This window comes from Somniosus microcephalus, chromosome 13 (assembly GCF_052327205.1).
Source record: "Somniosus microcephalus isolate GS21.2 chromosome 13, FLI_Smic_1.0, whole genome shotgun sequence".
Lineage (NCBI taxonomy): Eukaryota > Metazoa > Chordata > Chondrichthyes > Squaliformes > Somniosidae > Somniosus > Somniosus microcephalus.
Genome location: NC_140999.1, coordinates 191163441 through 191177351, shown reverse-complemented (window position 1 = coordinate 191177351; position 13911 = coordinate 191163441). Strand labels below are relative to the sequence as shown.

At 49.7% G+C, this 13911-nt stretch overlaps 1 protein-coding gene across 1 annotated transcript in view; it reads left to right on the top strand.

The window, feature by feature from the left end:
* psmf1 (proteasome inhibitor subunit 1) overlaps positions 1–12706 on the top strand; it is a 58667-nt gene extending 45961 nt beyond the window's left edge. The window contains exons 6-7 of the mRNA XM_086005869.1: positions 9311–9469; positions 12204–12706. Of these exons, the coding sequence (XP_085861995.1) occupies positions 9311–9469; positions 12204–12255 (211 nt within the window). The 3' untranslated portion in view covers positions 12256–12706. The remainder of the gene's footprint in view (positions 1–9310; positions 9470–12203) is intronic.
* Positions 12707–13911: the final 1205 nt, after the last annotated feature.

Genomic DNA, 13911 nt, shown 5'->3' with positions numbered 1-13911 from the left:
AGGTCTTGTTTTGATCTTTACAATGCTTTAATGTCCCAGTTAGTTTAAATATATTCAGGGTTTCATGGAGATCCGACTCTGGAGCACTCGCACTCCCCGCCCTCCCCCATTGTATTTGGAACTGAAAGAGCAAAGACGAGGGCAATAATTAACTCCGCATACCATTCACTGCTGGGATCAATTCGTGCTGTGATTCCCGTCCGACCGAACAGTATTGTAGAGAATTATTTTTCTTCCTCCTGTGCATTTAAAAAAAACTTTTCCAATGAAGCAGCGTTTCCCCCAACCTATTTTCTTTCCTCTTCCTTTCTGTTTTAATTGCTTCCTATATTAATTTTTCTCAACTGCCTCATCTTTTATTTAAATTAAGATGAATCTATTTTTTAAAGAGACAATTGCTGGACATTTTTCTTCTTCTTTACAAACTCCAGCTTGTAAAACCTGTAACTGTGCTTGTGACTGAGCAGGTAGGGGATTTGCACGTGTCACTTGGTTCACGGCCTTGTTCAATTAAGCAGTACAGGTCACGAAGCAACTGCTTTTAAATATGAAATGATCAGTGCAGTGTTATCCGTTTTGATGAAAACACGACGCAGGCTCTTCCCAGAGCCTTCCCTGCCGACAGTATTAACAGAATTTAAAATCGCTGTGCCCAGCCCTTTTCCTCCACCCTTGACATTTCTCCATCTCGTGTCAAATTTTAAACGTGTTCTTCCCGTGTTTTACAATGTTCATTTCTGGATGCAAATGTTCCCTGATTAAACTGCAATTAAATATCAGTGGCTGGCTTGCGGTTCAACAGTGGCTTTTAATTGAGGACATGCTGCATGATGGAAGATCTCGATCTGACTCCGCTCTATCAGTCAATCTGCGATATATTACAGTACGCCCTAGCATGCTCCCAAGTCTCCATTATTATTCCGTAATTTATGAAGGTCAAGGGCAATAAATCACCTCCCTTTTTAATCAAGCCAACAGCGACTGAATTCGCCAAGTGTGATCTGCAGAGCATTTTTTCCATTTCAGTTAAGTAGGTGATTATGCTTTAGCAGATGTGGTAATGTGTTTGTAGTCCTGTATTAACTGTATGCAATTTTTTGTACAAGTATATTACAGCTTGACCTGTGCTCGCTGTTTGAATCTCAATCCATGAATTTTACTGCATTCTAAAGCAGTCATTTCTTTCAGCTTCCTGAAGTCTCCGATTCTTTCTGTTTCTCAAGGTTATACCATGTGAAACATTTGCTTGTATTAGTAATACTTGCATTTATATAGTGCCTTTCACACCCAGTCGTCGTCTCAAAGCACTTTACACGCATGGATTACTGATCTGAAGTACAGTGAAGCTATGTAGTTGCACACTAGTCACAGGAACTGGGTCGGAATGGCTCCATCCCAATCCGGTGTTGTCTTCCTGCGACGACATTTAATTTGGTGCTTCCTTTTTTTTAAAAATTTTGTTCAGTTAAGGAGGACATGACTGCAGGAGGAGATGCTGCTGACTCAACATAAGGTGGATGGCGGGAGAGGGGTGGGGCGGGGTAGAGGAGTCTGCCCAACTGGTGAGAGTGGGGATGGAGGGGAGAGAAGTATCTGCCCAACTGGTGGAAGTGATGTTTTGTCCCAGTACTTGATATACCTATCAATTCATTCAATGAAAAGCGACGAGTTAAGAAAGTAACTATAGGTTTTTATTGGCTAAATAACAGAGCCCACCCTCGTGGGTGATCGGGTCCAACAAGGAGGAATACCAGCCAGTCGACCACCTTTATACCTGGGCAAGCAGGCGGAGCCATGGGCGGAGTCAGCTGTGGTCAGCCCAGGTATAACAGCGTGACAAGAGGTGACCTTGTGTAGTGATACAACAGTGTAAACAGTGATAACCATAGTGTAACGATATAAACAGTGATAACCATAGTGTAACGATAGTGAACGATAAAAGTGGTTTACCACATTCACCCCTTGTTTAAATTTGAGTCCGGCGGGGTGAAGTGTACTACCAGTTCGGGTATGTCAGTCTGTCCGGAGGCCTCGTAAGTCTTTCTGATCGGCGCGGCGGCGGTGGTGCAGTATCCGATGTTAATGCTGGTGTCTGCGTGGTCGGCGAAGGCTCGTGGGGTTCCGGCATGCCGTCTACCTGGGCTGGATTTGGGGGGGGTGGTGGGGGGTAACGGTGGTGTCTCAGGGGTGCCCGAGGGTGCAAGGTCTCGTAAGGAGACTGTGTCCTCCTGCCCATCTGGGTATGCCACATAGGCGTACTGGGGGTTGGCGTGCAGGAGGTCCACCCTCTCGACCAGGGGGTCCGTTTTATGGGCCCTCGCGTGCTTTCGCAGCAAGACTGGCCCCGGAGAAGTCAGCCATGTTGGTAGCAAGGTTCCCGTAGTCGACTTCCTGGGGAAAACAAACATTCGTTCATGGGGGGTGGCGTTAATGGCTGTGCACAGCAGTGACCGGATGGAATGCAGCGCTGCCGGGAGGACTTCCTGCCAGCGTGAGGTTGGGAGGCCCTTAGACTTTAAGGCTAAGAGAACGGCCTTCCAGACAGTCGCGTTCTCTCTTTCCACCTGGCCGTTCCCTCGGGGGTTGTAGCTGGTGGTCCTGCTTGCAGCAATACCTCTCGCTAGTAGGAACTGGCGAAGTTCCTCGCTCATGAAGAATGAGCCCCGGTCGCTATGTATATAGTTCGGGAACCCGAACAAAGCGAAGAGGTCGTTCAGGCATTTGATGACCGTGGTACTGGTCATGTCTGGGCAGGGGAAGGCAAAGGGGAAACTGGAGTACTCATCAATGATGTTGAGGAAGTACACATTACGGTCAGAGGATGGGAGGGGCCCCTTAAAATCGATGCTCAAGCGCTCGAAGGGGCGGGTGGCCTTGATCAGGCTTGCTCTGTCAGGCCTAAAGAAATGCGGTTTGCATTCGGCACAGGTTTGGCAGTTCCTGGTCATGGTCCTGACCTCGTCGATGGAGTAGGGCAGGTTGCGGGCCTTAATGAAGTGGTAAAGTCTGGTGACCCCGGGGTGGCAGAGGTCGTTGTGGAGGGTCTGCAGTCTATCAATTTGCGTGTTGGCGCATGTACTTCGTGATAGAGCATCTGGGGGTTCGTTCAGTTTACCAGGCCGGTACAAGATATCACAATCATAGGTGGAGAGCTCGATTCTCCACCTCAAGATCTTGTCGTTCTTGATTTTGCCCCTCAGCTTGTTATTAAACATAAAAGCGACCGAACGCTGGTCGGTGAGGAGGGTAAATCGTTTGCCTGCCAGGTAATGCCTCCAGCGTCGTACTGCCTCCACGATCGCCTGGGCCTCCTTCTCGACTGAAGAGTGTCGAATCTCAGGGCCCTGGAGGGTCCTTGAGAAGAAGGCCACAGGTCTCCCCGCCTGGTTAAGGGTTGCAGCTAGGGCGAAGTCGGATGCATCGCTCTCCACTTGGAAAGGGATAGACTCATCCACCGCGTGCATTGTGGCCTTAGCAATGTCTCCCTTTATGAGGGAGAAGGCTGCGCACGCTTCTGCCGTCAGGGGGAAGGAGGTGGACTTCATGAGGGGTCTGGCTTTGTCCGCATAATTCGGCACCCATTGGGCATAGTAGGCGAAGAGCCCCAGGGTTCTCTTCAGCGCCTTTGGACAGTGGGGGAGGGGAAGCTCCATGAGGGGGCGCATTCTTTCGGGGTCGGGGCCGATGACTCCGTTCTCTACTACGCAGCCGAGGATGGCAAGACGCGGGGTGTTAAACACACATTTCTCCTTATTGTAAGTGAGGTTCAGCCGTTGGGCCGTACGGAGGAATTTCTCCAGATTAACATCGTGGTCCTGCTGGTCGCGGCCGCAGATGGTGACGTTATCTAGATAAGGGAACGTGGCCTGCAGCCTGTTCTGGTCAACCATCCGGTCCATCTCCCTTTGGAAGACCGAAACCCCGTTGGTGACGCCGAAGGGAACCCTAAGGAAGTGGTAGAGGCGGCCATTCGCCTCGAAGGCGGTATACTGGCGGTCCTCAGGGCGGATAGGGAGTTGGTGATAGGCCGACTTAAGGTCGATGGTAGAGAATACCCAGTACTGTGCAATCTGATTGACCATATCAGATATGCGGGGAAGGGGGTATGCGTCCAGCTGGGTGTACCGGTTTATGGTTTGGCTGTAGTCGATGACCAGGCGGTTTTTATTGCCGGTCTTAACGACTACGACCTGGGCACGCCAGGGGCTGTTGCTCCTCTCGATGATGCTCTCCTTCAGGAGACGCTGCACCTCAGAGCTAATAAAAGCTCTGTCCCCGGCGCTGTACCGCCTGCTCTTGGTGGCGACGGGTTTACAGTCGCGGGTGAGGTTAGCGAACAGGGAGGGGGGTGGGACCTTGAGGGTGGCTAGGCCGCAGGTGGTACGCGGTGGGCGGTTTAAAGGCTGCTGGTTGTCGACTGTGAGTGGGGGGAGGGGTCCACCGTATGCCAAAGTGACACTTTGAAGGTGGGATTGGAAGTCCAGCCCTAGTAGGACGGCAGCGCAGCGCTGGGGCAGGACGAGGAGTTTAAAATTTTTATACTCCGTGCCCCTAACCGACAGGGTCACAACACAGTAGCCGCTGATGTCTGTAGAATGGGACCTCAACGCCATCGAGATCCGGTTGCGCGTTGGCCGGACAGTGAGGGAGTAGTGGCTCACCGTGTCTGGATGGATGAAACTCTCCGTGCTTCCGCTGTCGAACAGGCAGGTCGTGGCGTGGCCGTTTACTTTGATGTCCATCATGGACTTGGACAGGTGATGCGGGCGAGCTTGGTCCAGTGTGACGGAGGCTAGTGTATGGCTGAGCGAGCTGCTGTAGTCTGCGGGTGAGGCGGTGGTCGGGTCTGGAGACAAGGTGGCGGTCGAGTGTGGTGGACAAAATGGCAGCGCCCACGACGTTGAATAAAATGGCGGAGAAGATGGCCGCCCCCACAACTCACATGAGGCACTGCTGGTGTCGGTGGCCTTGATGAAAGATGGCCGCCCCCACAACTTGCATGAGGCACTGCTGGCGTCTGTGGCTCTCCCCCTGCAGGCCTTCGCGAAGTGGCCTTTCTTGTGGCAGTCGGAGCAAGTCGCGTTTCTTGCAGGGCAGCGCGTCCTCGGGTGTTTCGCCTGGCCACAGAAGAAGCAGCCGGCGGCCCGATCGCGGGGCTCCGATGTTGCAGCCGGTACCGGGGGTGGCGGTCCCGATCGGTTCTGGGACGCCGACGCTGAGGTAGGTCCCAGAGGCGGCGGTGCGAGGGGTATTGCGGCCGGGGTCGGGCCCGAGTCCCAGGGTCGCGCAGCACAGTACCTGGAGTACGCCTCGAGGTCCCGATGGGCCACTTCTAGAGAGCGAGCGAGGGCTGCAGTTGTATTCAGGTCGAGGTCCTTTGATTCGAGCAGTCTTTGCCGTGAGTAGTCGGACCGAAGGCCTTTCACGAAGGCATCGCGGATATTCCCTTCAGTATTTTCTGCAGCCGTTACAGCTTTAAAGTCACAGTCCCTGCCGAGTGTTTGTAGCGCCCGTAAAAATTCATCTACAGACTCTCCTGGCTGTTGCGAGCGGGATCTTAGGAGATGTCTGGCATACATAGAATTTACCGGGCTCCGGTACTGCTCTTTCAGCAGGTTGAGGGCGTCCTCGTATGTAGCAAGGTCCCGGATGAATGCAAATACTTTAGGGCTCACCTGGGCGGTCAGAACTCTTAGTTTGGATCCCGGAGGCACGCCGGATTCTCCCAGGTAGGATTCGAAACAGCTCAGCCAGTGTTCGAAGTCGAGGGCTGAGTTCGCTGCCTGTGGGTTTAGATCCAGGTACGGCGGTCGGAGGGCTCGCAGCCAGGCCGGCTGCTGTGGCTGTTGTAGCTGGTCGTTTGGCTGCTCCAATCCACTCATTTCAAAATTTAGCCAATAAAATTGATATACCTATCAATTCATTCAATGAAAAGCGACGAGTTAAGAAAGTAACTATAGGTTTTTATTGGCTAAATAACAGAGCCCACCCTCGTGGGTGATCGGGTCCAACAAGGAGGAATACCAGCCAGTCGACCACCTTTATACCTGGGCAAGCAGACGGAGCCATGGGCGGAGTCAGCTGTGGTCAGCCCAGGTATAACAGCGTGACAAGAGGTGACCTTGTGTAGTGATACAACAGTGTAAACAGTGATAACCATAGTGTAACGATATAAACAGTGATAACCATAGTGTAACGATAGTGAACGATAAAAGTGGCTTACCACAGTACTGAAATAACCAAGCCCATGTTTGATGTGCTGTGTGGGGGTGAGGAGTTCTTCAATGTGAGAGGATTCCTGGCCACCAATTGTATTGCCTTTTGGTTATTTGATCCAAATATTCACGTTGAGCAGTGGATTATATTAGCGCTACATTCAGTCGTCATTGCGAAGCCACAAAGTGCCACAGCCATGCAGTTACCTTTGTGGCAATTGTTACCAAGGCGGCACTGTTCCCCATTGACCATGACCTGTGCCCCTGCTCTCGCTCCCTCCCTACCATTCCTCCCGCCGCCGGCCTCGCACCCGTGGCACCTTCCAGCCCAGCCCCTGCACTTGCCACATCGTCTCCCAGCCTTTCTGCAACATGACCCACCACGAGGACATCTCCTGCCGACGCTGCCCCCACCCTGCTTTCTGGAGGGGGCCGTTCTCTCCGGGATACTCTTGTTTCGTCTGCCATCATGCTAACTTCCAGCTGCCCTTCTGCTGTCACCTTCCCGTTGAACTGCAATGAGTGCAGTGCCTGTGCATTCACCTCCCCTCCCATCATTGTTAAATGCCCTGATATTTAGTGTGAAACAGATTTTCATACGTGCTTCTTCCAGTCTAGTGCTCGCTGCTTATGGTGCAGACCAAACACAGATTAGATCACTGCTTTACTGAACACCTCCATTCTTTCTGAAAATGTGACTCTGTCCTCCCTGGGACTTGCCACCTTAACTCCACTCCCTGTACCAGTACCGAGGGAGCACTGCACTGTCGGAGGGGCAGTACTGAGGGAGCGCCGCACTGTCGGAGGGGCAGTACTGAGGGAGCGCCGCACTGTCGGAGGGGCAGTACTGAGGGAGTGCCGCACTGTCGGAGGGGCAGTACTGAGGGAGTGCTGCACTATCGAGGGGGTGGGGGGGGCAGGGGCAGTACTGAGGCAGCGGTGCACTGTCGAAGGGGCAGTCTTTAGGATGAGATGTTAAACTGAGGCCCCGTTTGCGCGCTCAGGTGGATGTAAAGGATCCCGTGGCACTATTTGAAGAAGAGCAGGGGAGTTCTCCCGGTGTCCTGGCCAATACTTATCCCTCAACCAACACCACTAAAACAGATTATCAGGTGATTATCTCATTGCTGCTCGTGGGACCTTGCTGTGCGCACCTCTGACGGTGCAGCACCCTCTCCGTACTGCACTGAAGGGTCAGCCTAGATTATGTGCTCAATCCAGCGACGAATGTGCTACCCACTGAGCTACGGCTGACACAACCGTGTAATTGGTGAGTATTTTTCTCTGACTTACCTTTGTCGATGTGGTTACAAATCCCAGCATTGACTGACTTTTGAGCTTCACTCTCCGCTGGGAAGCTCCACGGAATGGAGACTAGGCCACAAGCTGGCACAGCCGGTGGTTGTATTGGTGTCGTGCTAGTGGGTTGTATCAGCCGGGGTTCGAGATCGCCGCCCCAGGCCGCATCACGCTGTGTGCTGGCAAAAAGACAGCTGGGTGAGATCATTGAAAGTGGGAACTAAAATGGATTGAGGGAAATGGCAGAAAAACGAGACAGGGAAACAGTTTTGAGTTAAGTAAAGCAGTGGGCGTTGGTAACCAGCTCCTGTATTGTGTTCCTCCCACTGTGTGAGCAGCCTTTCACAGAGAAGTCTGCACAGTGCTCTTCTTAAACATTGTTCTAAGAATGTAGGAAATAGGAGCAGGAGTCGGCCATTCGGCCCCTCGAGCCTGCTCCGCCATTCAATAAGATCATGGCTAAACTTCTACCTCATCTGCACTTTCCAGCTCAATCCCTCAGTGTCCAAAAATCTATCGATCTCAGTCTTAAATATTCTCAAAAATTGAACATCCACAGCCCTCTAGTGTAGAGAATTTTTTTTTTGCCTGGGTTTCTGAACAAAACTTGTTATAAAGTTATCCTCACTTTTCCAGTTATAACACCAATTGATTGGTTAATTAACAGATAAATTAATAAATGCCTTAGGAAGCTTTAATCTGCTTTCTAATTAAAGCAGTGTGATTGAGTCTGTCTGTGTTGCTAAAATTCCTAATTATAAGCCCCCCTCCGGCTCCCCTGTGCAGGCATTTACGTGGAGCAGTTCTCTGCGCTGCTCTATTAAGTTGCATCCAAGTTGCACTTACTTTAAAATATAATATAAAATCGTGCCAGCACATCTGTGTAATGTTGAGTCGAACATTTGGCTTCTTTAACCCTGTGAAGATGCTGGTAACATTCAGTAGATTTTGCCGTCTTCGATTCAGTGATAATCACTCGTTTCTCCGAGTCCCTGCCCCAGACTGGTACTCCGACAAACCCCGGAAATCCATGTGTTTTTTGGTCGCGCATTCCCGCTGTAATCCCATGGAGATTGTGGCAGAGAGCCCAGAAATCGTCCCGGACCTGGATACACCGGGTCTCGGCCTGCACTGTTAGTTCCTGGAGCGAGCGCACCCCAACCGTGATGGCCCACGTCAAAGGAGAAGATTTGCATTTCTATAGCGCCTTTCACAACCTCAGGACATCCCAAAGCGTTTCACAGCCAATTAAGTTCTTTTCTTGAAGTGTAGTCACTGTTGTAATGTAGAACACGCAGCAGCCAATTCGCTCACAGCAAGCTCCCACAAACAGCAATGAGATAATGACCAGATCATTTGTTTTTAAGTGATGTTGGTTGAGGAATAAATATTGAACTCCAGTGTTCTACAAAATAGTGCCATGGGATCTTTAACGTCCATGTGAGAGAGCAGACGGGGCCTCAGATTAACGTCTCGTCGGAGAGACAGTACCTCCGACAGTGCAGCACTCTTGTCAGTACTGCACTGGGAGCGTCATTGCATTTGTTGTGTGTTCATGTTCATTCTGAGAGGTACAAGTGAGGGGACTGGACTGAAAAACTGCTAGTTTCACCTCTGAGATTAGTGTTGAAATCTAGCCCTGAATGACTGACTGGATCAGCCTCCAGTCCCGGACTAAAGACCCTTGGCCTTGATCAGGCTTAATCCCAATCCCAGTTGCGTTGAGTCCCTGGTGAAGTTGAAGATTATTCCTCAGTTTTCCTGCAGTGGGCTCAATGTGTTGTTTTGTTTCCCAGTGATCGAAGAGGTGGAATGATCGTAGATCCTTTACGGTCAGGATTACCGAAATCTGGCTTTGACCCATCGGCAGGGATACCAGGACAGCTTCCTCCCGGGTCAGTCCCGCCCGGAGCCAGGTTTGACCCCTTTGGACCCATTGGACCCGGTCGTTCTGGGTATGTGTGAATTCTTTTTATTGATAGAAATTCACAGGAAGCTTTACAAATGCAATGTTGCCACGTGGTTGATTGACTGTACTTGTGCCCATACACTGTAGGAACAATCACTTTGAAATCAACATGCTTCACTATGGTGCAATATACTTCTTGATTCATGACCCCAAATTGCTCCCACCGCTATTACCATGTGCACCTCAAAATGTTCTTTCCAGACACAACCCGACTTTGGTAGAATATAATCTATAACTGTACTGTCGAGTGGAAGAGAGATGGAGAGAGGAGATGATTATGTCCAATTCTGGACACCGCACTTTAGGAAAGATGTGAAGGCCTTAGAGAAGGTGCAGAAAAGATTTACGAGAATGTTTCCAGGGATGAGGGACTTCAGTTACGTGGATAGACTGGAGAAGCTGGGCTTGTTCTCCTTGGAGCAGAGAAGATTGAGAGGAGATTTAATAGAGGTGTTCAAAATCATGAGGGGTCTGGACAGAGTAGATAGAGAGAAACTGTTCCCATTGGCGGAAGGGTCGAGAACCAGAGGACACAGATTTAAGGTGATTGGCAGAAGAACCAAAGGCGACATGAGGAAAAACTTTTTTACTCAGCGAGTGGTTAGGATCTGGAATGCACGGCCTGAAAGGGTGGTGGAGGCAGACTCAATCACGGCTTTCAAAAGGGAATTGGATAAGTACCTGAAGGAAAGAAATTTGCAGGACTACGGGGAAAGGGCGGGGGAGTGGGACTGGCTGAAGTGCTCTTGTAGAGAGCCGGCACGGGCTCGACTGGCCGAATGACCACCTTCCGTGTGGTAACCATTCTATGAAGGAGAGATAGAGAGAAATGAAGAAGTGAAGGAGGGATAGAGAGAGAAATGAAGAAGTGAAGGAGGGATAGAGAGAGAAGATGAAGTGAAGGAGAGAGAGAGAGAGAAGATGAAGTGAAGGAGAGAGAGAGAGAAGATGAAGCGAAGGAGAGAGAGAAGATGAAGCGAAGGAGAGAGAGAGAGAAGATGAAGTGAAGGAGAGAGAGAGGAGATGAAGTGAAGGAGAGAGAGAGAAGATGAAGTGAAGGAGAGAGAGAGAAGATGAAGTGAAGGAGAGAGAGAGAAGATGAAGTGAAGGAGAGAGAGAGAAGATGAAGCGAAGGAGAGAGAGAGAGAAGATGAAGTGAAGGAGAGAGAGAAGATGAAGCGAAGGAGAGAGAGAAGATGAAGCGAAGGAGAGAGAGAAGATGAAGCGAAGGAGAGAGAGAGAGAAGATGAAGTGAAGGAGAGAGAGAGAGAAGATGAAGTGAAGGAGAGAGAGAAGATGAAGTGAAGGAGAGAGAGAAGATGAAGTGAAGGAGAGAGAGAGAAGATGAAGTGAAGGAGAGAGAGAGAGAGAAGATGAAGCGAAGGGCATAATATGAGTACAGGTGGACTAAAGTAAAGGGAGAGAGTCACAGACTGACGTGAAGAAACTGAGTAAAGAGCGATAGTAGTTTAATAGAGGAAGGAGGAGAGAGAGGGGGAGACAGAAGTGAAGGAGGTTTAAATGTGTGTGGTCCAAGGGTTGTAAGAAATGCAAAATAGATTCCAATTTGGACATAGCGTTTTAATTATGATGAAGTCAGACACGGTGTCCTCATTAGTTGTGTCACAAAGTTCCACCCCACTGCTCCCGAAGACTGCACACTCCGACATCAAACAGGTTCTACAGGCGTATCTGCCATCTTGGTTACCTGATGTTACTCACCTGGTAGAATCGAGTAACGTCCCAATCAGAAGTCTGTTCATTCGGACAGTCCCAGTGCATTTTCAGTGTCTGTGTATAAAGCATCCGGAGGATGCGCTGAGGGTTTTTTATTTGAGACTCACTTGCCACAAGTTTCTGGTGTAGGCCTTAAAATTACGCTGAACATTCGTGGGGTGAAGGCTTCATGCATTCGTTTCTTTATTAACGGAAGCCATTCATTTTAAATGGGCTAAAGCTGCTTAAATGAGCAGAGAAACGAGTTGCGCGTGATCCCTTTAAGCATTCAGGTGCTAATGCTCACGCAGTGTAGCTTCAAAACCAGTTGTGTCCCCCCAATCTGGCTGCTCGAACTGTGCACACCCTGCGGCAATCCCAGTGGAAATTTTTATAGGGTTTGCGCAGGTCTCGCTCCTTTCCCAGAGCCCAGTGAATTCCCGGGGGTCAGTCAACGTGTGTTGGCAGAAGCAGGACGCGCCGGTGTAGCTCCTTTTGCCCCGGGCCCGGGCTGCGGTTCACCCTGTGCCGCCTGCTCCAGCGCTGGTGTCAGTCACTGCGGTGAAACCGAAAGCTTTGCCCCTTCAGCTGCTCTTGGTGTTGGTCTCGGTGCGACCTGTTGGTGACTGTCCGGCTTCGGGTGGATTCGTTTTCCAGTTGAGCTGCACAACTAGGGTTGCCAACTCAGATTGGCCGTTTTCCTGGCGGTTTCATCACATGTCCAACCGGCCCGCCTGGTCAAATAGCTTTCCCCCTCCCCCATCTCCAATATATTTATAACTAATAAAATGTTCAAAGCAAATGAAAAAAACACACTTTTTCTAAGTGCCTCCCTATGATTTTTCTCCCGGGCATTGCTCACAGCAGTGTCCGGGAGATTAATCTTTAATTCCTGGCGGGTTGGCAACCTATACCGTACTTGTGCAGAATGGTGGTGGGGGCAGGTGTTTGTGCCTTAACGTTTGGATTTCTGAATGGTTACAAAATGTTTCTCTCTTTTTCAGCCCCGATCCAGATCATCTTCCTCCTCCAGGATACGATGACTTGTTCATGTGATTTTCCGCCTTCCCCGCCCCTCCCTCCTCCCTTAAAACAAGTTTGGTTGTAAGAAACCTCGAGCATAGATCACAACTTGTGGAATCCTGTGGCCTTTGCTTCCTTTGGTTAAATGAATATTTTACGAACTGTGTAACTTAGCTGCTTGCTCTGCTGCATTCCTATCTGAAGATCAGCAGCTTCAGCTGAACCGGCCTGCCTTTAGCAGCGGGGCGTAGTTGATGAACTGAACAAGTGAAACTCTTTAAGAGCAGCCAAGTGCTTTATTGTCACGTAGCCGGCACGTGCGTCAAGTGCTGACTTGGGACCTTCCTCCTGCACGTTGTCACACGGAGTTGTCACTGTGCGATTTATTTTAGGTAGGCGGGTGCCGTTAAATGCATAAGAGCGTTTGGGGTTAAGTGATCCTGTTAATAAACTGACGAGAACATTAAAAAGTAGTTTGATTCCAGTTTGTCGAGTCGATGCACTTGCTTCCTTATTCTGTTGAGGGGTTTTGTGGAGAATTGTTCATGAATTCATAGAATGATACAGCACAGAAGGGCGCCATTCGGCTCATCGTGCCTGTACCAGCTCTATCCAATTAATCCCACTCCGCCTGCTCTTTCCCCAAAGCCCTGCAAATTCTTCCCCTTCACATATTGCCCTGGGAAGAAAATGTATTTCCTTAAAAATGGTGTATGTACACCTCAAGTTATTGAGCCAGACTCTCTCTCTCGGTTAAAGTAGGCTGTCATTTTTTTTGTCGATGCAATGTTTTCAGCAAATGTCAGCGCGTTGGGCCCAATTCCTATTTTCTTTTAGAGCCGTCTTTTGTCTCTTTATTGTTCCATTACAATCAACCTCATCTGAAGCCCGCATCGCCTTGTGGAAAGACCGGCTCACCAGTCTTGAACAACCCCCAGCGATGGAAATTTTACTTGATGAAAGCCTTCCCCCAGGAGCTAATTGCAACTGGGCAACCTGGAAGTGCCTTAACAGACTTAGGACCGATGTAGGTTGCTCAAAGGTGTCACTAAGCAAATGGGGATATTCAACCAGCCCGACAACTTGTGAATGTGGAACTGAGGCACAGACTATGCAACATCTCCTGCAATGCCCATCGTTAGAGGAACCCTGCACTGTTGCAGATCTTGCTGAATTCAACAACAAGGCGCAAAAATGTGTCCAGTTCTGGCTGGGCTATGTATAGACTATCCGTGGACACGATAAGAAGAATTAGTCCTCTCACCATCTCGTCTGGTTTTGAATACCTCTTAATGTCCCTTCACTTCTCTTTTGTTCTTTCATCCCCATTTCCCAGCCCCCAAACTGGCCTTTTAATCTGTTTCATTTCCTGTGCTTTTTCAGTCCTGACGAAGGGTTTCGACCTGAAACGTTAACTCTATTTCTCTCTCCACAGATGTTGCCTGGCCTGCTGAGTTTTTCCAGCATTTTCTGTTGTTATTTCCTATTTTCTTTTCTCAGTTGTCCTGTGTTGCAGACAACACAAAGCTGGGTGGGAGGGTATGCTGTGAGGAGGATGTCGTGAAACTCCAGTACGATTTGGACAGGTTGGGTGATTGGGCAGAAACATGGCAAATGCACTATAATGTGGATAAATGTGAGGTTATCCACTTTGGTGGCAAAAACAGGAAGGCAGATTATTATTTGAAT